The sequence below is a fragment of the Rhinopithecus roxellana genome, chromosome 10 (genome assembly GCF_007565055.1).
Source record: "Rhinopithecus roxellana isolate Shanxi Qingling chromosome 10, ASM756505v1, whole genome shotgun sequence".
Lineage (NCBI taxonomy): Eukaryota > Metazoa > Chordata > Mammalia > Primates > Cercopithecidae > Rhinopithecus > Rhinopithecus roxellana.
In genome coordinates this window covers 22,303,604-22,326,216 of record NC_044558.1, presented here as the reverse complement: position 1 = coordinate 22,326,216, position 22,613 = coordinate 22,303,604, and the positions used below count along the sequence as shown (strand labels likewise).

The 22,613-nt window shown below is 37.6% G+C and overlaps 1 protein-coding gene and 1 pseudogene across 3 annotated transcripts in view; one reads left to right on the top strand and one right to left on the bottom strand.

Moving 5' to 3' along the window:
• The window catches only part of UHRF1BP1L (UHRF1 binding protein 1 like), a 109,745-nt gene that overhangs the window by 78,232 nt on the left and 8,900 nt on the right, over positions 1 to 22,613 (top strand). For both annotated transcript variants that reach the window (XM_010383568.2, XM_030939128.1), the window contains 7 exons: positions 7,803 to 7,996; positions 8,334 to 9,835; positions 10,114 to 10,289; positions 17,137 to 17,279; positions 18,041 to 18,191; positions 20,110 to 20,363; positions 20,660 to 20,768. In XM_010383568.2, the coding sequence (XP_010381870.1) occupies positions 7,803 to 7,996; positions 8,334 to 9,835; positions 10,114 to 10,289; positions 17,137 to 17,279; positions 18,041 to 18,191; positions 20,110 to 20,363; positions 20,660 to 20,768 (2,529 nt within the window). The remainder of the gene's footprint in view (positions 1 to 7,802; positions 7,997 to 8,333; positions 9,836 to 10,113; positions 10,290 to 17,136; positions 17,280 to 18,040; positions 18,192 to 20,109; positions 20,364 to 20,659; positions 20,769 to 22,613) is intronic.
• LOC104678318 lies at positions 1,850 to 2,493 on the bottom strand (annotated as a pseudogene). Its single transcript, XR_750168.2, has one exon. The product of XR_750168.2 is annotated as a splicing factor 3B subunit 6 pseudogene (transcript).

Here is a 22,613-nt window from a genome sequence, read left to right as displayed (position 1 = left end):
CTCGTATGTATTATGCACGTAAAGGTGTTCATAGTTGCGTTGAATGACCTTTTGTATTTCTGTGGTGTCAGTTGTAATATGTCCCATTTTGTTTCTTACTGAGCTTATTTGGATTTTCTCTCTTCTTGGTTAATCTTGCCAGTGGTCTATCAATTTTATTTATCTTTTCAAAGAACCAGCTTTTTGTTTAATTTGTCTTTTGTATTGTTTTTGTTTGTTTCAATTTCATTTAGTTCTACTCTGATCTTGGTCATTGCCTTTCTTCTGCTGGGTTTGGGTTTGGTTTGTTCTTGTTTCTCTAGTTCCTTAAGGTGTGACCTTAGATTATCTGTTTGTGCTGTTTCAGACTTTTTAATGTAGGCATTTAGAACTATAAACTTTCCTCTCAGCGCCACCTTTGCTGTGTCCCAAAGGTTTTGATAGGTTGTGTCACTATTGTTCAATTCGAAGAATTTTTTAATTTCCATGTTGATTTCATTTTTGACCCAGTGATCATTCAGGAGCAGGTTAGTTAATTTCCAGGTATTTGCATGGTTTTGAAGGTTCCTTTGAAGTAGATTTCCACTTTTATTCCATTGTGATCTGAGAGAGTGCTTGATATAATTTCAACTTTCTTAAATTTATTGAGGCTCTTTTTGTGGCCTATCTTATGGCCTATCTCTTGGCGAAAGTCTGTTGAATAGAATGTATATTCTGCAGTTGTTGGATGGAATGTTCTGTAAATATCTGTTAAGTCCATTTGTTCCAGAGTATAGTTTTGTTTTGTTTTTAAGATGGAGTCTTGCTTTGTTGCCCAGGCTGGAGTGCAGTGGCGTGATCTTGGCTCACTGCAAACTCTGCCTCCCAAGTTCACGCCATTCTCCTGCCTCAGCCTCCAGAGTAGCTGGGACTACAGACACCCGCCACCATGCCTGGCTAATTTTTTGTGTTTTTTTTTTAAGTAGAGATGGGGTTTCACTGTGTTAGCCAGGATGGTCTCGATCTCCTGACCTCATGATCCGCCTGCCTCAGCCTCCCAAAGTGCTAGGATTACAGGCATGAGCCACCACGCCCGGTCAGAGTATAGTTGAAATCCATTGTTTCTTTATTGACTTTCTGTCTTGATGACCTATCTAGTGCTGTCAATTGAGTATTGAAATCCCCCACTATTATCATGTTGCCGTCTATCTCATTTCTTAGGCCTATTAGTAATTGTTTTGTAAATTTGGGAACTCCAGTGTTAGGTGCATATATGTTAGGATTGTGATAGTGTCCTGTTGGACAAGGCCTTTTATCATTGTATAATGTCCCTCTTTGTCTTTTTTAACTGCTATTGCTTTAAGGTTTGTCTGTTATAAGAATAGCTATTCCTGCTTGTTTTTGATGTCCATTTGCATGAAATGTCTTTTTCCACCCCTTTACCTTAAGTTTGTGTGAGTCCGTATTTGTTAGGTGAGTCTCTTGAAGGCAGCAGATGGTTGGTGAATATCGGGGGAACCCGCCCCCAAAATTTAAATGTATGTTCTATTTTCCCTAAGTGTTGGCCGATCTGAGAAATAAAGAGAAAGAGTACAAAGAGAGGAATTTTACAGCTGGACTGCCGGGGTGACATCACATAGCAGTAGGACCGTGATGCCCACCTGAGCTGCAAAACCAGCAGGTTTTTATTAAGGACTTCAAAAGGAGAGGTCACAAAGATCACATACTTCAAAGGGCAAAAAGGAGAACAAAGATCACATGCTTCTGAGGCCAATAAAGATCACAAGGCGAAGAGCAAAGCAAAGATCACAAGGCAAAGGTCAAAATAAAAAACTCCTGATAAGGATCTGTGTTCAGCTGTGCACGCATTGTCTTGATAAACATCTTTTTTTTTTTTTTTTAAGTTTATTAACACAATGTATTCTAATATGTATCAAAGTTTCAAGTAGGTCATGTTGAACCTCAAATTAGAAATCACAATATTTAGTATTAAAAAGGAAAAACGTGGAAAATTGTCATTCATGGGATTTAGTCCAAAATGAAAATGTAGAAAACATTTATTTTGGTGAATCTGTGTTGATGCCGTATTTCTCCTTGAGAAGCTTCAACTGTTCTTCCTTTTTCTTTGTGTCCATCTTCTGAAATGCCCTGTTGGCATTATAGTACAAAACCACAAGGTATCTGTTACAAACATTGAATCCCGATAGGTGATCACATGCATTCTTGGCATCAAAGATGTCCTCATAGACCACATAAGCTGTTCCTCTAGTTTCAGGTGTGTTCCCCACTCTGATTTGACGAATAGGTCCGTATTTCCCAAATATATCATACATTTCTTCAGCTGTGATTTTGTATGGCAAATTTCTTATATACAGTATCCGATTTACTTCAGGTGGAAGTCGAATGTTCGCCCTCTTGGCCACTTGCATCGCCATCTTGGCGGGCTGATAAGGTTACCGTAGCAGATACTGAAATTCCTCCGGAGCTCGCTCGGTTTCAGGCATTACACCGCTAGACGCAGGACATCAACATCCAGGACCGATAAACATTTTAAACAACAGAAAACAGGGTTCAAGAGCAGAGAACTGATCTGACCTCAAATTTACCAGGGAGCAGTTTTTTCCCCACCCTGATAAGCCTGAGGGTACTGCAGGAGACCAGGGCGTATTTCAGTCCTTATCTCAACTACATAAGACAGACACTCCCAGGGCAGCCGTTTATAGACCTTTCCCCAGGAATGCAATTCCTTTCCCAGGGTCTTAATTATTAATATTCCTTGCTAGGAAAAGAATTTAGCGGTATCTTCCCTACTTGCACGTCCGTTTATAGGCTCTCTGCAAGAAGAAAACTATGGCTGTATTCTGCCTGACCCCGCAGGCAGTCAGACCTTGTGGTTGTCTTCCCTTGTTCCTTGAAAATCACTGTTATTCTGGTTTTTTTCAAGGTGCACTGATTTCGTATTGTTCAAACACACGTTTTACAATCAATTTGTACAGTTAATGCATTCATCACAGTGGACCTGAGGTGACATATATCCTCAGCTTACTATGAAGATAACAGGATTAAGAGATTAAAGAAAGACAGACTATAAGAGTATTATTAGGGAAGTGATAAATGTCCATGAAATCTTCACAATTTATGTTCCTCTGCCGTGGCTCCAGCTGGTCCCTCTGTTCGGGGTCCCTGACTTCTCACAACAGGTGAATTCTTATCTATTCTGTAGTTCTGTATCTTTTAAGTGGAACATTTAGGCCATTTACATTCAGTGTTAGTATTGAGACATGAGGTACCATTCCATTCATCATGCTGTTTGTTGCCTGTATACCTTTTTTTTAAATTGTATTTTTGTTTTATAGATCCTCTGAGATTTATGCTTTAAAGAGGTTCTATTATGTTTCCAGGATTTGTTTCAAGATTTGGAGCTCCTTTTAGCAGTTCTTTGTTCTTGTAGTGGTGGCTTGGTAGTGGCTAATTCTCTCAGCATTTGTTTGTCTGAAAAACACTGTATTTTTACTTCATATGTGAAGCTTAGTTTCACTAGATACAAAATTCTTGACTGATAATTGTTTTGTTTGACGAAGCTGAAGATAGGGCCAGAATCCCATTCCAGCTTCTAGATTTTCTGCTGAGAAATCTGCTGTTAATCTGATAGATTTTCCTTTATAGGTTACCTGGTGCTTCTGTCCCACAGCTCTTAAGATTCTTTCCTTTGTCTTAACTTTAGATAACCTGATGACAGTGAGCCTAGGCAATCATCTTTTGCGATGAATTTCCCAGGTGTTCTTTGTGCTTCTTGTATTTGGATGTCTAAGTCAGTAGCAAGGTCAGGGAAGTTTTCCTCAATTATTCCCCCAAATATGTTTTCCAAACTTTTAGATTTCTCGTCCTCCTGAGGAACACCAATTATTCTTAAGTTTGGTCATTTAACATAATCCCAGACATCTTGGAAACTTTGTTCATATTTTCTTTTTTTCTTTGTCTTTGTTGGACTGGGTTAATTCAAAGACCTTGTCTTTGAGCTCTGAATTTCTTTCTTCTACTTATTCATTTCTGTTGCTGAGACTTTCTAGAGCATTTTGCATTTCTATGAGTGTGTCTGTTTATTCCTGAAGTTTTGATTGATTTTTATTTATGCTATCTATTTCCTTGAATATTTCTCCTTTCACTTCTTGTATCATTTTTTGGATTTCCTTACACTGGGCTTCTCCTTTCTCTGGTGCCTCCCTGATTAGCCTAGAATTCTTTCTCAGGTAAATCAGGGATTTCTTCTTGGTTTGGGTCCATTGCTGGTGAGCTAGTGTGATTTTTTTGGAGGTGTTAAAGAACCTTGTCTTATCATATTAACAGAGTTGTTTTTCTGGTTCTTTCTCATTTGGGTAGGCTCTCTCAGAGTTAATGTCTGGGACTGAAGGCTGTTGTTCAGATTCTTTTGTCCCATGACATGTTCCCTTGAAGTGACATTATCCCCCCCCCCTTTTTTTTTTTTTTTTTTTGAGACAGAGTTTCACTCTTGTTGCCCAGGCTGCAGTGAAATGGCATGACCTAGGCTCACCGCAATCTTCGCCTCCTGGGTTCAAGTGATTCTCCCGCCTTAGCCTCCCAAGTAGCTGGGATTACAGGCATGCATCACCACACCCAGCTAATTTTGTATTTTTAGTAGAGACGAGGTTCCTCTATGTTGATCAGGCTGGTCTTGAACTCCCGACCTCAGGTAATCTGCCCGCCTTGGCCTCCCGAAGTGCTGGGATTACAGGCATGAGCCACTGCACCTGGCCGGTATTCTCCCTTTTTTCCTATGGGTATGGATTCTGAGAGCTGAGCTGTAGTGATTGTTATCTCTCTTCTAGATCTAGACACCCAACAAGTCTACCAGGCTCTGGGCTGGTACTGGGGGTTGTCTGCAGAGTCCTGTGATGTGAACCATCTGTGGCTCAGCCATGAGTACCAGCCCAATATTTGGGTTGTCTCTTGGGTCCTGCAGTACCAATCTGCTTCCTTCAGAGGGTCTGTGGGTCCTCTCAGTTTTCCTGATTTATTCCTGTAGTCGTTCTGGAGCAAAACTTCACTATGTGAGCCTCCACACACTGCTAAGTCCGTCCAAGTTGGAGCTGCAAACTAGTCCTGCCTCCTGCCTGCCACCTTGTCCCTAAACAAGTAATTTTTCTTCAGAGTTAAGAGTAGTTTCCAGTATTTATGACTTCTAAGCGGTTTTTTTTTTAAATATTCTTTTCTTTTTTTTTTTGAGACGCAGTCTCACTCTGTGCCTAGGCTGGAGTACTGTGGCACAACGATGGTTCACTGCTGCCTCAAACTCCTGGACTCGAGTGATCTTCCCATCTTAGCCTCGCTAATAGCTAGGATTATAGGCATGAGCCATCATGTCCAGCTAAGTTTAAATTTTTTATAGATACAAGATCTCACTCTGTTGCCTGGGCTAGTCTCAAACTCGTGGGCTCAAGCCATCCTCCCGCTTTGGCCTCCCAAAGCGCTGGGATTACAGACATGAGCCAACACTCCCGGCCATCTAGGCTTGTTTATACAAGTTTTGTTAGCATGTACCAAAGGAATTATAATCTCATTCTATAATCTGTACTTTTTTTTTCTGAAAAAATTAACAAAATTCCTTCCTTGCGTTTTAAACTTGACCCCTGTAGATACCTGGTAGTGGAATCTCTAGATTATGTTTAACTATTTTTTAATTTAATTTTTTATTAAAGAAATTTTCAAAAATAAAAATAGAGAATATAGTATGTTGAACCCTCATGTAGATGAGTTAATTTTTATTCCTCATTATCTCTATTTTGAACAGTACTAAATGATCCAACTTTTATAATCTCTTAACTTTCCTTTTACCATTGTGAAAGTAACATATGCATTATATTTTAACAATAAAGAAGAAAAAGCCAAAAAAACAATGCTTGTAAGCTTGCGGTTTGGAGACATCTGCTCAAACGTAAGTATATTCATTTGTTAGGGCTGCTATAACAAATACCATAGACTAGGTGACTTAACAGAAATTTATTGTCTCACAGTTCTGAGGCTAGAGGTCCAAGATGAAGACTTCAGCAGGATTGTTTCTTCTGAGACTGCTCTCCTTATAGATGGTCATCTTCCGCCTGTGTTTTCACATGGTCTTCCCTCTGTGTATGTGTGTTTGTCCCTCCTGTTCTGCTCTTATAAGGATATGAGTCACAATGGACTAGGGCCCACCCAGTGAACTCATTTTACCATAATTGTCTCTTTAAAGGCTTTAGCTCCAAATACATTTTGGGCTACAGGGGGATAGAACTTCAGTAAATGCATTTTGGAGGGACACAATTCAACCCATAGCAGTAAATATAGCATTGTTAGTCTTGTTTTTAATGCATGTATTTCTTTTACATATTTAATTTGCACCCTGCTTCTTTTCCTTAGTGATATCAGAATATTCAGTGTTTCTACAAGCTGCTTTTAAGTATTATTAACTACATACTAATCTATTTTATAAGTAGACTTCTGTTGGAAGCCGCATATAAATCTTTCTACTGCTTAGTGTCCTGGGTTCCTTTTTCAGTCCCACATCTGCTCTCAGGGTTCTTTCTGTGCTCTAGCTCTTGGGCAGCATTTGCTCCCTAGTCTACTCTGTGGCTACCATCATCAATCAATCTACGTTGAGATATTCCCTCTCCTTCCTTTCCTTTCAGAGTGTGATGCAGTCTCTGCAGCAGTCACTTTATTTCTATTCCCAAAGGCAAGCACCTCCACTTCACAGTTGCATGTCTCTGATAGACTTAAATTGTAATTTTTCTCTGTTTGTATCTGTCTCATGTAATAAACTATGACCTTTTAAGGAAAAAGGACCGTGCGCTATTTCTTTTTGTGTTCTTTGTGCTTAGGGTAAGACAGACAATGTAGTTGACATTTAGCGGATCTTAAAGGAAAGTGAATGAATAAATGAATAACATAAGCAAATGAACCATATTCAGGACGTTGTTACAGTGTTCCCTCTCCACTGGTGTCTCACACCTTAGATTTATTTTTCTTAAATTTAGTCTAAATGCTCTAGATATGCATAACTTTAGCTTTGGTAGGAATAAATATGTCTGAATTTTTAGAATAAAAGATCTTCATCAAGGTGCTCTGAAAACAAAATGACTGTTACGGTAGAAAAATATGTGTATTTCAGGAAGTGATGTACACTCTATTTGTAAATATTAGTTTATTTTGGGAGAGCTATGAAAAAGAGTGAATTCATTTTATTGTTCAGGAGATACTTGGTTTTCACATTGCTCCAAGCACTATTATAGGCCTTGATTAAAAGTGGGGAATAAATTTATGCGTGGTCCCTCCTTTCAAGGAGAACCTGCTAGCATAGCACTTGCATAAAAAATTGGTCATTAGACTTAGCTCTCTCATTTTAGAGGATTTAGATTAAGATTCAGGTTGTAAAGTCTACAGAAATACATGATCGAGGACCACTTTGATGTGATACTTCATCAAGAAGGTAATGTTCTTACAAGTTCTTGGTGAATACAACCTTAGGAAAGAAGTTGAAACAGTGCTTCCTGTTTTATGCAGTTCGTTTTAGATTAATTTATATATTCAAAATATTCATGTGTTTTGTATATTTATATGTTATAGATATTTTAAAATATTAAAACTTTTTTTCAGTTAGTGAGGCATGGAAAATTTTTTTTGTCTATCTAAATGTGTTTGTTATTCACATGTATCACTTTGATTTTGTAAATAACACCTCAAATTTGTTTTAAGAAAGAATAAAACTGACTAAACATGTATTTTTTTTTCTCAGGGAAGATTTAGAAACATACAATTAAAATTTTTTTAAAAAAATCTTTTCTCCACAGTTCCATCTCCCAACCTCTATAGCCAGCTGAATGCACTACAGTTTACTGTGGATGAAAGAAGCATTCTGTGGTTAAACCAATTTCTGTTGGATTTAAAACAGAGTCTTAATCAGTTCATGGCTGTGTACAAGTTGAATGACAATTCAAAATCTGACGAGCATGTTGATGTTCGAGTTGATGGCTTAATGCTAAAGGTATCATACAAACAAGTAGTAGTAATGATTTAATTCAATTTTGTTCTTTTTATTTTGCAATTTATTTTGTGCATATATGTTACATTCATTATTCATGTTCATTGTTTTTTAAAAGATTCTCTTCTTAGTGGTCATGTAAGTCCCCTTTACTCTATTTAATAAGATTTGAGGGGAAGAGTTAGTGTTTTATGTCTTAATAGGAAAGGAGTATTTTTGGGGGAAAGGTCAAGAAAAAGAATTTCTGAGCTAAGTCATGTTCTTTTATCTGTAAGATGTGTGGATTTGACAGTTGGATGGATTTGACAGTTGGATGAGATTAATTTTTCTTCTCTTCTAGTTTGTCATTCCTTCTGAAATGAAATCTGAATGTCATCAAGATCAGCCACATGCAATTTCTATTCAGAGTTCTGAAATGATTGCCACAAATACAAGGCACTGTCCAAACTGTCGACATTCTGACCTAGAAGCTTTGTTTCAAGACTTTAAAGATTGTGATTTTTTTAGTAAAACATATACCAGCTTCCCCAAATCTTGTGACAATTTTAATCTTCTACATCCAATTTTCCAGAGACATGCTCATGAGCAAGATACGAAAATGCATGAAATTTATAAAGGAAATATTACTCCCCAATTGAATAAAAACACTCTTAAAACTTCTGCTGCCACGGATGTTTGGGCTGTGTACTTTTCTCAATTTTGGATAGATTATGAAGGGATGAAAAGTGGAAAAGGACGGCCAATAAGTTTTGTAGACTCATTCCCTCTTTCCATTTGGATTTGTCAACCAACAAGATATGCAGAGTCACAAAAAGAGCCACAGACTTGTAATCAGGTATCTCTAAACACATCACAAAGTGAATCTAGTGATCTGGCTGGCCGATTGAAGCGGAAGAAGCTATTGAAGGAGTATTATAGTACAGAGTCTGAGCCCTTGGCAAATGGTGGTCAGAAGTCTTCATCAGATACATTTTTTAGATTTTCCTCTTCCTCGTCAGAAGCAGATATTCATGTCCTAGTTCATGTTCATAAACATGTCAGTATGCAGATTAATCACTACCAGTATCTGCTCCTGCTTTTCCTGCATGAGTCACTTATCCTGCTTTCAGAGAACTTAAGGAAAGATGTAGAAGCTGTAACTGGCAGTCCTGCTACTCAGACATCCATTTGTATTGGAATTTTACTTAGAAGTGCAGAACTGGCTCTTTTGCTCCATCCAGTGGATCAAGCAAATACTCTTAAGTCTCCTGTTTCTGAAAGTGTGAGCCCAGTGGTACCTGATTATTTGCCTACAGAAAATGGGGATTTTTTGTCTTCAAAAAGAAAACAAATTAGTAGGGATATAAATAGAATTAGAAGTGTAACTGTTAATCATATGTCAGACAACAGATCTATGAGTGTTGACCTTAGCCATGTCCCTTTAAAGGATCCTTTGCTTTTTAAATCAGCTAGTGATACAAATCTGCAAAAAGGCATTTCTTTTATGGACTATTTATCAGATAAACATTTAGGGAAAATAAGTGAAGATGAAAGTAGTGGACTTGTTTACAAAAGTGGCTCAGGAGAAATTGGATCAGAAACAAGTGACAAAAAGGATTCATTTTATACAGATTCAAGTAGTATCTTAAACTACAGAGAAGATTCAAATATGCTCTCATTTGATAGTGATGGTAATCAAAATATACTTTCAAGTAGTTTAACTAGTAAAGGAAATGAAACCATAGAGTCCGTCTTCAAAGCTGAAGATTTGCTTTTGGAAGCAGCTTCACTCTCTGAAAACCTGGATATCAGTAAAGAAGAGACCCCCACAGTTAGAACACTTAAATCACAGTCATCTTTAAGGTAACAACATTTTATTGGCCTTTTTAAAAATTAATTTATTTTGTGGAGTGTGTGTGCCTGTGAGTGTGTTTTGAGGCAGGAAAGCTCATGACAAAATAAGGCATTGTTAACATGTGAAAGAGTAGGTGTTTCAAAATATGAAAACACTTTGAGCTTATATGTTTAAATGTAATTTCAGCTATGGATGCTATATACATATTTTAATTTTCTTAGATGTATTTTTTTAGATAGAATTCTTTTCTCTATATGTAATAACTTTCTAATTATTTTGTTAACAGTGGAAAGCCTAAGGAACGTTGCCCACCCAACCTGGCTCCTCTCTGTGTTTCTTATAAGAATATGAAAAGAAGCTCTTCACAAATGTCATTGGATACCATTTCACTTGACAGCATGATATTGGAAGAACAGATGTTAGAAAGTGATGGAAGTGACAGCCATATGTTTTTGGAAAAAGGTAAAGTTATGATATAGTTTAAGAATTCATATTACATACATACACCTTAGGAGAAAAGGGATGCTTTTAGTTATATTCAATAATTTTTAACTGTACCTATGCTTTTTAAAGTTGTTGGGCATAACTAAAAACAAATGAGTATTTTTAGTTATATTCAGTAATTGTTAATTATTAATAATATTTAGTTATTTTTAGATATATTCTAATTGTTCATTATAGCCCACCCAAAAAGACTTATTTATACATACATGGACTATGCAAGAGTACCTAACTTTCCTCTAATGGTTGTTCCATTGTTTCTTTTAACCGGAAACTCCTGCCTCTCTATGGCTGAGATCCAGCAATTATATGTATGCAGTCACTTAGACCATAAAGCAGCCAATATTAAGGCTACCAGCCTGTATTACAGAGACTCCTATATTTGGAACTTTGATTAGATGGGCTTAATTTGCATGGTGAATTCTACTGATTTACAAAATTGGGATTCTTTCACATATATAGTATATGGTGGAACTACGTGATTTTCCTATTTTACTGAAAGACAACCAATGTCCTAGTAAAGACTGCTAGAAATGAATTAGAAGGTGTTTGTTGCATCTCCCTCATTAAGGCATTAAGGAGTTTGTAAACAGGAATTAGAAGCATGGGCCATAATCAGAGAGTAGTTGCTGCAGACACAAAAACATAGGAGACCAGAGGCAAATATGAATTACTTTGTTTTTTCTTTTCTTTTCTTTTTTTTTTTTTTTTTGGGATGGAGCTTCACTCTGTTTCCCAGGCTGGAGTGCAGTATTGTGATCTCAGCTTACTGCATCCTCCGCCTTCGGATTCAAGCAGTTCTCCTGCCTCAGCCTCCCATGTAGTTGGGATTGCAGGCATGCACCAACATGCCCGGCTAATTTTTGTACTTTTTCTAGGGGTGGAGTTTCGTCATGTTGGCCAGGCTGGTCTCAAACTCCTGACCTTGAATGATCTGTGCACCTCAGCGTCCCAAAATGCTGGGATTACAGGCATGAGCCACCATGCCTGGCCTGAATTACTTTCTGTTTGAAAGGAAATAAGCCCATTGATTTAGTTGAAAAGCTTAGATTAGATAATTAGTAACATAAATATAACAAGTATGTAATAAGTAATAATATAATATGTATTACTGATGTACCATAATAGTAGCTACCATTTGTTGCCAAGCAATGTCTGTTTTGTTCCGCTATCACAGAATACCACAGACTGGGTAATTTATAAAGAACAGAAATTTATTTCTCACAGTTCTGGAGACTGGGAAGTCCGAGATCAAACCTCATCAAATTGTAAGGGTTGTAATTTGCAGTCCTCTGTAGGTCAAGAGAAGCTACCTGAAGCCTGTTTTGTAAGGGCCTTAATCCCATTCATGTAGGGACAAGCTCTCGTGGGCTGATCACCCGTTAAAGGCCCTACCTCTTAGTACTATCACTTTGCCAACACATGAATTTCAAAGGGACACATTCATACCGTTGCAGGTGCTTAAATAGTTTGCTTCTTTTAATTTGAATTACAACTCTGTAATAATAGAAGCTAACATTTATTGAGCATTTACTTTGTGTTGGTACCATTCTATATGCTTTGTATATATTTTAATAAATTTAAACCTCACAACAATTCTATCAATAGTATACTATTATCTTCAGAGAGAGGTTAAATAACGAATCCAAAGTAACACAGCTAGTTAGTGGTTTAAATTCAGGTATTCTGGCTCTAGAGCCTATTGTCTACTATGTACCAAATTGCCTCAACCCTATGAGGTATAAGTGCTTATTCTTATCCTTTTACAGATACAGAAACTGAGGCTCCTGAAGTTTAAGTAGTGTTCCCATAGTCACATTATTGTACGCAGAGCTGGGATTGTCTTTCTTGTTATTCTTGTTAATCTTTTTTTTTTTTTTTGAGGTGTAGTTTTTTCTTGTTGCCCAGGCTGGAGTGCAATGTAACGATCTTCGCTCACGCAACCTCTGCCTCCTGGGTTCAAGCGATTCTCCTGCCTCAGCCTCTCAAGTAGCTGGGACTACAGGCATCCACCACCACGCCTAGCTAACTTTTGTATTTTTAGTGGAGACGAGGTTTCACCATGCTGGCCAGGCAGGTCTCGAATTCCTGGCCTCAGCCATCTCAGCCTCCCAAAGTGCTGGGTTTACAGGTGTTAGTTACCATGCCCAGCCTCTTGTTATTCTAAACTAATATTTACTAGGGACTTACTATACCAGTTACTATCGTAAGTATCTTACATGTATTTAATCTTCAAATAAATTGAGGTAGGAACTGTTTTTTTTTTTTTTTTTTTTTTTTTTTTTTTTTTTTTTTTTTTTTTGAGGCGGAGTCTCGCTCTGTCGCCCGGACTGGAGTGCAGTGGCCAGATCTCAGCTCACTGCAAGCTCCGCCTCCCGGGTTTACGCCATTCTCCTGCCTCAGCCTCCCGAGTAGCTGGGACTACAGGCGCCCGCCACCTCGCCCGGCTAGTTTTTTGTATTTTTAGTAGAGACGGGGTTTCACCATGTTAGCCAGGATGGTCTCGATCTCCTGACCTCGTGATCCGCCCGTCTCGGCCTCCCAAAGTGCTGGGATTACAGGCTTGAGCCACCGCGCCCGGCCGGAACTGTTATTTTCATTTTAAAGGTGAAGCAAACAAAGCCTAGGGAGGTAAGCAGCTTGCCCAAGGTTATGCAGCTAGTAAGTGGTAGAGTTTAGCATTTGAACCCAGTTAGTCAGACTTCAAAGTCTGAGCTCTTCTGTCTGACGCAAACATGTCGTCTTAAAAAATTTTACCCTTTACACAAGTCAGAGAAAAATCTCTCTACTAGATTCCAGTTTACTTTATCTTGGTGGGAGACACTAGTCAGTTTACCTTACATGATAGATGATATTTAACAACAACAATAGCAAACATTTATTGAAGCACCCCTAGTCATACCGCCAAGTGCTGTAAAACACATTATTTAATCCTTAAGACCATCATATGAGGTGGTTATTATTATTGATCACTTTTCTGTAGATTTAGAAACTAAAGCTTAAAGAAATAAGGTATCTTGCCCAAAAGTTACAGCCAGCAAGTAGTAAGAGGCAGATTTGTCAGCTATTCTGACTGATGAGCCCAAGTTTTTAACCAATCATTAAGCTATTCTAGCTCCCCAGACTTGGGGAATGTGTACCATACATAAACAAAAATTCTCAGTCTAAGTCTGATAATTCATAGCAATCTTCTTTCCAGCATGTCACTTAAATGTAGAAGAGGTACTGATATGTGTCATGAAAATCTATTCAAGATTCACAGATAGCTGTAGTTCCTCTGTGCCCCCTTTATCGTTTAAAATCCTGCCATAACAGAGGATTTTTGTCCTTTGATCAAAATATACTTCAAAAACAATGTTCTTGTGGCAGATCACCCTACTTAATCTGAAAGCATCAGTGGTTTTATTATTTCTAATAAATAATAGTAAGGAAAAGTGACTACCACTCAATGTGGAAAACTTGGAAAATACAACCATAATTTGGAGAGTAAAATCACCAAAAAGTCTGTCTCACATTCACAATATATCAACTGTTATTTATTTTATGAATTTGTATATGTAAACTCCTTTGAAAATATTTTTAAGCCTGTATAAAATTGTCATAAGAATGTACCATAGCCTTTTAAAGATTTCCCTGATGTTGGATGTTTAGACTGTTTATAATTTATTGGTTATAAAAGTGCTATAATTATATTATTGTTCACAAATTTTTGTCTGCATTTTTGATGACTATCTTAGAATAGATTCCAGCAGTAGACTAGGATCTTAAAAAGTGTGGACTTTGTGTATAACATTTTAATGATATACATTCCTGGTTCTTTTGAACAGTGACTTATTTTTATGTCAGGGTCATTAATTTTTATTGGAAGGAGACTCTTGCTATTTTGTTTTAATTTTACAAGAAATATATGAATATTCTCTCATTTTAAAAGGAGACTAAGGGTGATACTAAGGTGATAACTTCAATTTTTACTCTAGGCATTTCCTTAAACCAGATAATATGGTCTCCTTGATATCATTCCCCATTGCAGAACTAACTACCATCAACTTTTGGTATATATGCTTCCAGGCCTTTATCTATGTATTTTTATATATGTGTGTGGGTGTGTCAGATACATAAAAAGGTATGTGTATACAAAAAGATATGTGTGTGTATGCTTGCATGTATACATATTTGTGAATGTATGTACATATTTATGAACACATAAGCAACATAGCTACCTCTGGTCCCTAACTAGTCTTTCCACATCTGTTCGTATCCATTTGCAGTTCATACTTTATTCTATAGCCAAAATATATATATATTTTGATACCAAGTCTCTATCGCCCAGGTTGGAGTGCGGTGGTGTGATTTCGGCTCACTGCAACCTCTGCCTCCTGGGTTCAAGTGATTCTTCTGCCTCCTCAGCCTCCCGAATAGCTGGGATTACAGGTGTGTGCCACCACACCCAGCTAATTTTTGTATTTTTAGGCAAAACGGGGTTTTACCATGTTAGCCAGGCTGGTCTCGAACTCCTGACCTCAGGTGATCCAACCGCCGCAGCCTCCCAAAGTGCTGGGATTTCAGGAGTGAGCCACTGTTCCTGGCCAGGCAAAATACTCTTTTAAAAAACGCAAATTTGGCCGAGCATGGTGGTTCACACCTATAATCCCAGCATTTTGGGAGGCCGAGGCAGGTGGATCACAAAGTCAGGAGATGGAGACCATCCTGGCTAACATGGTGAGAACTGGTCTCTACTAAAACTACAAAAAATTAGCCAGACATAGTGGCACATACCTGTAGTCCCAGCTACTTAGAAGGCTGAGGCAGGAGAATTGCTTGAACCCTGGAGGCAAAGGCTTCAGTGAGCCGAGATCACACCACTGCACTCCAGCCTGGGCGACAGAGAGAGACTCTGTCTTTAAAAAAAAACAAAAAAAGGAGAGAAAAAAAACCCCACAGATTTGATCATGTCATTTTCCACTGTACTGCCGATAAGTTGTAATTGCTTTAAGGCTATTAAGTTAAAATCCTTAACATTACTGACAATCCTCTGTGTGATGTGGCCCCAGCTTACCTTTTCTGATGTTTTCCCATGTGCTCATTATACTTCAGATGGATCATAGTTTATTTCAGTCTATCTCTCACTTTCTTTACTGTGATAAACTTTTCCATCTCAGTCTGTTGTACCTGTTTCTGGAATGCTCTTTTTCATTCTGTTTATTTTATTATTTTTATTTTTTTAATTAAGAGTTGTTAAGGATAACTCTTGGCTTTATTTTTCCCACTCATTATTTTATCCACTCAGTGTGTTTCAGAGTGTCTTTTTGCTCTCCTTGCAATTATTCTTTTCTATGTAAATTAAAAAAAAATTTTTTTAAAGGGGGCCAGGCACAGTGGCTCATGCCTGTAATCCCAGCACTGTGGGAGGCCAAGGCAGGCAGATCACTTGAGGTCAGGAGTTCGAGACCACTCTGGCTAACATAGTGAAACCGCATCTTGACTAAAAATACAAAAATTAGCCAGGCATGGTGGTGCGTTCCTGTAATCCCAGATACTTGGGAGACTGAGGCAGGTGGAGGTTGCAGTGAGCTGAGATCGTGCCACTACACTCCAGTCTGGCCAACAGAGTGAGACACTGTCCCCCCCCCCCCCCCAAAAAAAATTAAGGGAATCTTTTTTTTTTTGACAAGGGGTCTCACTCTGTCATCCAGACTAGAGTTCAGTGCAGTGGTGTGATCTTGGCTCACCTCAATATCTACCTCCCGGGCACACGTGGTCCTCTGCCTTAGCCTCCTGAGTAGCTGGGACCATAGGCAAGTGCCGCTACGTCTGGCTAATTTTTTGTATTTTTGGTAGAGATGGGGTTTTGCTCTGTTGCCCAGGCTGGTCTTGAACTCCTGGGCTCTAAGTGATCCTCTCACCAAAGTGCTGGGATTACAGGTGTGAGCCACTGCACCCAGGCTTGTTCACTTTAGCAGAAATACTATTTTATCATAGATGTTCTCTTAACCCCTGATGATGTTAGGAACCCCTTATGATATGCCTTTATTAGTCCCTCATACCACAGCAGTATTCACAGGTATCTTCCCTGGGCCTTTTATTTAATAATTTGTTGAGCACCTACCACATTGCCAAGCACTACGTTAGAAGCTGATTACAGAGTAGTAAATATAATAATAAATTGAGACTTACGTTTTCTATGTTTTTAGGTTTTCTTACCTAGTTTTTTTATTAATTCATTTTTATGGTATTTTTTAAAAGTATTGATCTGTAATGGCTACTGAATTTTTTTTTAAATTGTCTTTTACCACAGATAGTTTGAGAAGTATTGAATTATAGCACATTCATTGTTTGATAACTAATTACAATCTAATTTTTCTTGGTCCATTTTTTAAAGGAGGCAATGCTTGAGAAAGAGTTGAAGGGGCCGGGCGCGGTGGCTCACGCCTGTAATCCCAGCACTTTGGGAGGTCCAGGCGGGCGGATCACGAGGTCAGGAGGTCGAGACCATCCTGGCAAACACGGGGAAACCCCATCTCTATTAAAAATACAAAAAATTAGCCGGGGCTGGTGGCGGGCGCCTGTAGTCCCAGCTACTCGGAAGGCTGAGGCAGGAGAATGGCGTGAACCCGGTAGGTGGAGGTTGCAGTGAGCTGAGATCGCACCACTGCACTCCAGCATGGGTGACAGAGCAAGACTACGTCTCAAAAAAAAAAAAAAAGAGGAAACAGTTGAAGGGATAGTCCTTTTTTGTTAAATAAACATACAGTGTTAGATGATGTGTAAAACTGATTTTAATTTATTTTTACTTTTGTTATTATTTCAGGAAATAAAAAGAACTCAACTACAAATTACAGGGGCACAGCAGAAAGTGTGAATACTGGTGCAAACCTACAGAATTATGGTGAAACTTCTCCAGATGCCATCAGTACAAATTCAGAGGGTGCTCAGGAAAATCATGATGACCTGGTAATAAACATTTCAGAGAATTTCAGAGAGATTCTATGAAGATAAATGCCACCAGTTTTATTTCATGTTTGACATGTATTTATTTTGAGACACTCATATATAACATGAATTTTTAGATGGTGGGCAATTCATTTTGCAGCTTTTGTTCTTGAAAATGCTTCCCCCCAGTCAATTGTTTTTCCTTTGATTTTACTTTTCTAAATTTGTTTTATCAGATTGAGGAGTGGAGGCTCTTTCTTTTTTCTGTCTTGCCTTTTATGTTTTTTATTTTAATTTTTTTTAAAGACAGGATCTCACTCTGTTGCCCAGGCTGGAGTACAGAGATGTGTCCATAGCCCACTGCAGCCGTGAATTCCTGGGCTTAAGTGATCTTCCTGCCCCAGCCTCCCTAGTAGCTGGGACCAGGTGCACACCACCACACCTGGCTGTTTTAAATTTTTTTGTAGATACGGGGTCTCACTGTGTTGCCCAAGCTAATGGTTTCTTTTAAGCCCTCCTGATGTAGTGAAAGACTTGAAAAATATATTTTGTCTAGCTTTTAATGAAAATCATTTTACAATCCTTGTGACCTAATTTAATAATAAATAAATGAAAGGTTTTCACTATAATTTAACAACTGTTTTCTGTAGATCACAAGTATATTTTTGGTCTGGTAGGTCATAGTTGTATTTTTAGAGGGTAATGGTAGTTTCCTATATTATTTCTTAAATTTTGTTTTGAACTGCTTGGCATACTAATATTATTTATGCAATCATTAATAGATGTCCGTTGTGGTATTTAAAATTACTGGTGTTCATGGGGAAATTGACATCCGAGGGGAAGATACAGAAATCTGTCTTCAAGTGAACCAGGTGACACCAGACCAGTTAGGCAATATCAGCCTTCGGCATTACCTTTGTAATCGTCCAGTTGGTAAGTTTTTTTTTCTTTTTATTAATTACTTTTCATATGCAATGGTTTAATATGTTTTAACTTTTATATATGTCTCACCAGCAATCCTATCTTGGCTATAATTGAATTCAAGGGAAATTACATTTACTTATTATAATAATTATTATTTGTAGTTTGTGGTTTTTTCTACAGTGTGAGGAGCTTCAATAGGAAGACATAGTGTAATAGTTCCATGGCATAAAGGGTAGCAGGGGGGTAGCAGGGAGGAGTGACTTTGACAAAGAAAATTTTTGTTTTGTTTTATTTCGTCTCCAAAAAACTCATTTTGTTTGAAATTATTCCTGGCTTTACTCCATGGAATGAGAATGTGTATGTGTGTAGATCTAGACAGATAAAAAGGCAAAATAAAATCACGTTAATCGAATTGTTTGTTGGCAAGTTCTCTTGTTCAGCAAGCTCACTCTTGTTTTTCTTGCTATGGGAAAGAACACTAACCATTACCAATTTATGGCTGTTTCTTTTACCTTCTATTTTAAAAAATAAAAATATTTGAACTTTGAAATATTTAAATCTTTGGAGTTACATTTGAACTCTTGCATTATTTTCTGGAATGTTAATAAGTAGTAATAACACTAATAAGTATAATTCTGTACCTGGAATACAAGCTTCAAGAGCAACTCTCTACCTGGAATTGTGAGTGGAGACCTATCCTTGGTGTAAATACATACACACATCTTTAATTTCTTGCAGATTCTCCCCCTTTCACAAATATACATACATTTGACCTGTTTAAGACTAGTCACACCCATACTGAAGAAAAATACAATACCTTCTCATTATGAATTTTTAAAAATCCATCATGAATTGATATAGCAGTCTTCTTATGAGGACCCATGGGATAAATAACTTTCATACCTCAGAAACTGAAACAGCTTTGCCTTTCCAGAACGAGTTTGTTTTTATCTTAAAGGTTATATGACTTGTGAAACTATCATATTATCTTTTTTGCTAGAGAGCTCATTTTTGGTCCACCTTTTGGTATAGGAATTTAAATAATGCATTTTGGGTTATTAATCTTAACAACTACCTTTCCCTTTTCCCTTCCATCCTTCCTTTTTTCCTTGTATCCTCATTTTTTATCGGATTATACCATGTGCGTATTGCCTCTTACTCATTTTGGAACCAAGTAACATAAAATAAATAAGCAAAATAGTTACCCTGAGTGTGAGTTTACAAGTAATTTACTTCAGTGGTTTCACTAGAAACTTATGTTTTTTAAGTTAGGTATTTTATTATTGGAATTTTAAACCTTGTTTTTAAAATATGTGTTTATACCTGTCTATGCCATCTATAAATTTTTTTGGAGCGATAGGGTCCAGGCATAAGTAAATGTAATTTTACACACACACACTCACACACATACTCTCTCTCTCTTCCCTCAATTTCAGTTTTCGGTTTGCCTTCTAATAGAAACAGTTTAATGAGGTCTTCTCTGTTTACTTTTCTGTTATTTAAGGACCCAGTTTAATGAGGAAGGTGCAGAACCTCAGGCTTTGTTACTTCTTGAGAAATGGCTTAAGAGTCACTTTAAATGTCTGACTTATTTCTGCTTCACAGCCAACATTTGAATGTATACTTAGGTACACAATCAAACACACACTAAGTATCTGAGGCATGTATCACACCTGAGTTCTATCATGACATATTTTTCTTGTTATCAAAAAAACAGAAAATATAGAAAAATCAACATTATTGTAGTAGAAAGTTGCCTTAAAATATTGAAATTAGTGTGTGTACGTATATTGTATATGTACTATAGAATATCACTTAAACTAGGGGTGAATAGTAAAACAAGTATTATTTTAATGTACCACATGGCACATAATTGTAATACTATTGAATAATGCTACAAACATTTTTGTATGTTCATTTTCCTTAGGTTCCGATCAGAAAGCTGTAATTCATTCCAAATCCTCTCCTGAGATTTCTCTGAGGTTTGAAAGTGGTCCTGGTGCTGTAATACACTCTTTACTTGCAGAAAAAAATGGATTTCTGCAGTGCCACATAGAAAACTTCAGCACTGAGTTTCTTACATCTTCTCTTATGAATATTCAACATTTTTTGGAAGATGAAACTGTTGCAACAGTAATGCCAATGAAGATACAAGTTTCTAACACAAAAATAAATTTAAAAGTATGTTAATAAATAATTTTATATTTTCATGTTCCTTTTGCCTATCTGAACTTTCATTCATGTCTAAGAATGTGCCTTTTCTATAATATATGTTCTATCAGCATTTATTAAAATGATTTTGTCTTTTTTGGTAAATGATACAGAGATCTGTTTTGGAAATTAGGAAATGTCAAAATGTAACAGGCAGTTTTCTCACTGTATCAGCTGAAACATATAAAGATACATATGTTATCTTTAACTCATTAAAAATATGACCGACTAAAGTAACATGGCAATGTTATTTTTCTTTCCTGTAGGATGATAGTCCCCGGAGTAGTACAGTATCCCTTGAACCAGCTCCTGTAACTGTACATATTGATCATCTTGTGGTAGAGAGAAGTGACGATGGCTCTTTTCATATCAGAGGTATATATGAAAAACTGTTTGTTTATTTATGATACGGAGTTTCACTCTTGTCACCCAGGCTGAAGTGCAATGGTGCGGTCTTGGCCTACTGCAACCTCTGCCTCCCTGGTTCGAGTGATTCTCCTGCCTAAGCCTCCTGAGTAACTGGGATTACAGGTGCCTGTCACCATGCCCAGCTAATTTTTATATTTTTAGTATAAAAAAAATTTTAGTAGAGATGGAGTTTTGCATGTTGGCCAGGCTGGTCTCAAACTCCTGACCTCAGGTGATCCACCTGCCTCAGCCTCCCAAAGTGCTGGGATGACAGGCCAACCACTGCGCCCAGCCGATGAAAACCATTTAAATGAACACCTACTCAAATTTCGAAGTTAAATTATTTACATACTGATTGTTTCTTTTCACTTGTATTTCTTTTATATATATACATACATAGTAGTGGAAGATTGACGGACACCTTCAGTACATCGTAATAAAGTATCATCTATACATGTACCAGCCTCTACCCTGGAAAAAACCTCATATATAGTTGGTTTAGTACCTGTTGTACAAATGTGTTTTGAATATTGTAGAAAGTGAGAGAGGCCTTCAGGATCTTACACATCTCTTGATCTTACTCGTGTCTTTCAGTTGATCTCTTTCTTAGCTTTATTTCCTACTTTTACTTCTTATAATGGAACTTACCTTGCACTTCTCTGCACTTTGCACATCTCTGCGTTCTTACTTGCCTTGTTATTTCTCATTGGAATTGCTCATCACTATGTGGATTTCATTCATCCTTCCATTACTCTCTCAACTTTCTTCTTTATACTGACACTTTCTTTTTATTAATATTATTATTATACTTTAAGTTCTAAGGTACATGTGCACAACGTGCAGGTTTGTTACATAGGTATACATGTGCCATGTTGGTTTGCTGCACCCATCAACTTGTCATTTACATTAGGTATTTCTCCTAACGCTATCCCTCCCCTAGCCTCCACCCGCCAACAGGCCCCGGTGTGTGATGTTCCCCGCCCTGTGTCCAGGTGATCTCATTGTTCAGTTTCCACCTACAAGTGAGAACATGCAGTGTTTGGTTTTCTGTCCTTGTGATAGTTTGCTTAGAATGATGGTTTCTAGCATCATCCATGTCCCTGCAAAGGACATGAACTCATCCTTTTTTACGGCTGCATAGTATTCTGTGGTGTATATGTGCCACATTTTCTTAATCCAGTCTATCATTGATGGACATTTGGGTTGGTTCCAAGTCTTTGCTATTGTGAATAATGCTGCCAGAAGCTTACATGTGCATGTGTCTTTATAGTAGCATGATTTATAATCCTTTGGATATATACCCAGTGATGGGATCACTGGGTCAAATGGTAATTCTAATTCTAGATCCTTGAGGAATCACCACACTGTCTTCCACAATGGTTGAACTAATTTACACTCCCACAGTGTAAAAGCGTTCCTATTTCTCCACATCCTCTCCAGCATCTGTTGTTTCCTGACTTTTTAGTGATAGCCATTCTAACTGGCATGAGATGGTATCTCATTGTGGTTTTGATTTGCATTTCTCTGATGACCAGTGATGCTGAGCATTTTTTCATATGTCTGTTGACTGCATAAACATCTTCTTTTGAGAAGTGTCTGTTCCTATCCTTTGCCCACTTTTTGATGGTGGTGTTTTTTTCTTGTGAATTTGTTTAAATTCTTTGTAGTTTCTGAATATTAGCCCTTTGTCAGATGGATACATTGCAAAAATTATCTCCCATTCTGTAGGTTGCCTGTTCACTCTGATGGTAGTTTCTTTTGCTGTGCAGAAGCTCTTCAGTTTAATTACATCCCATTTGTCAATTTTGGCTT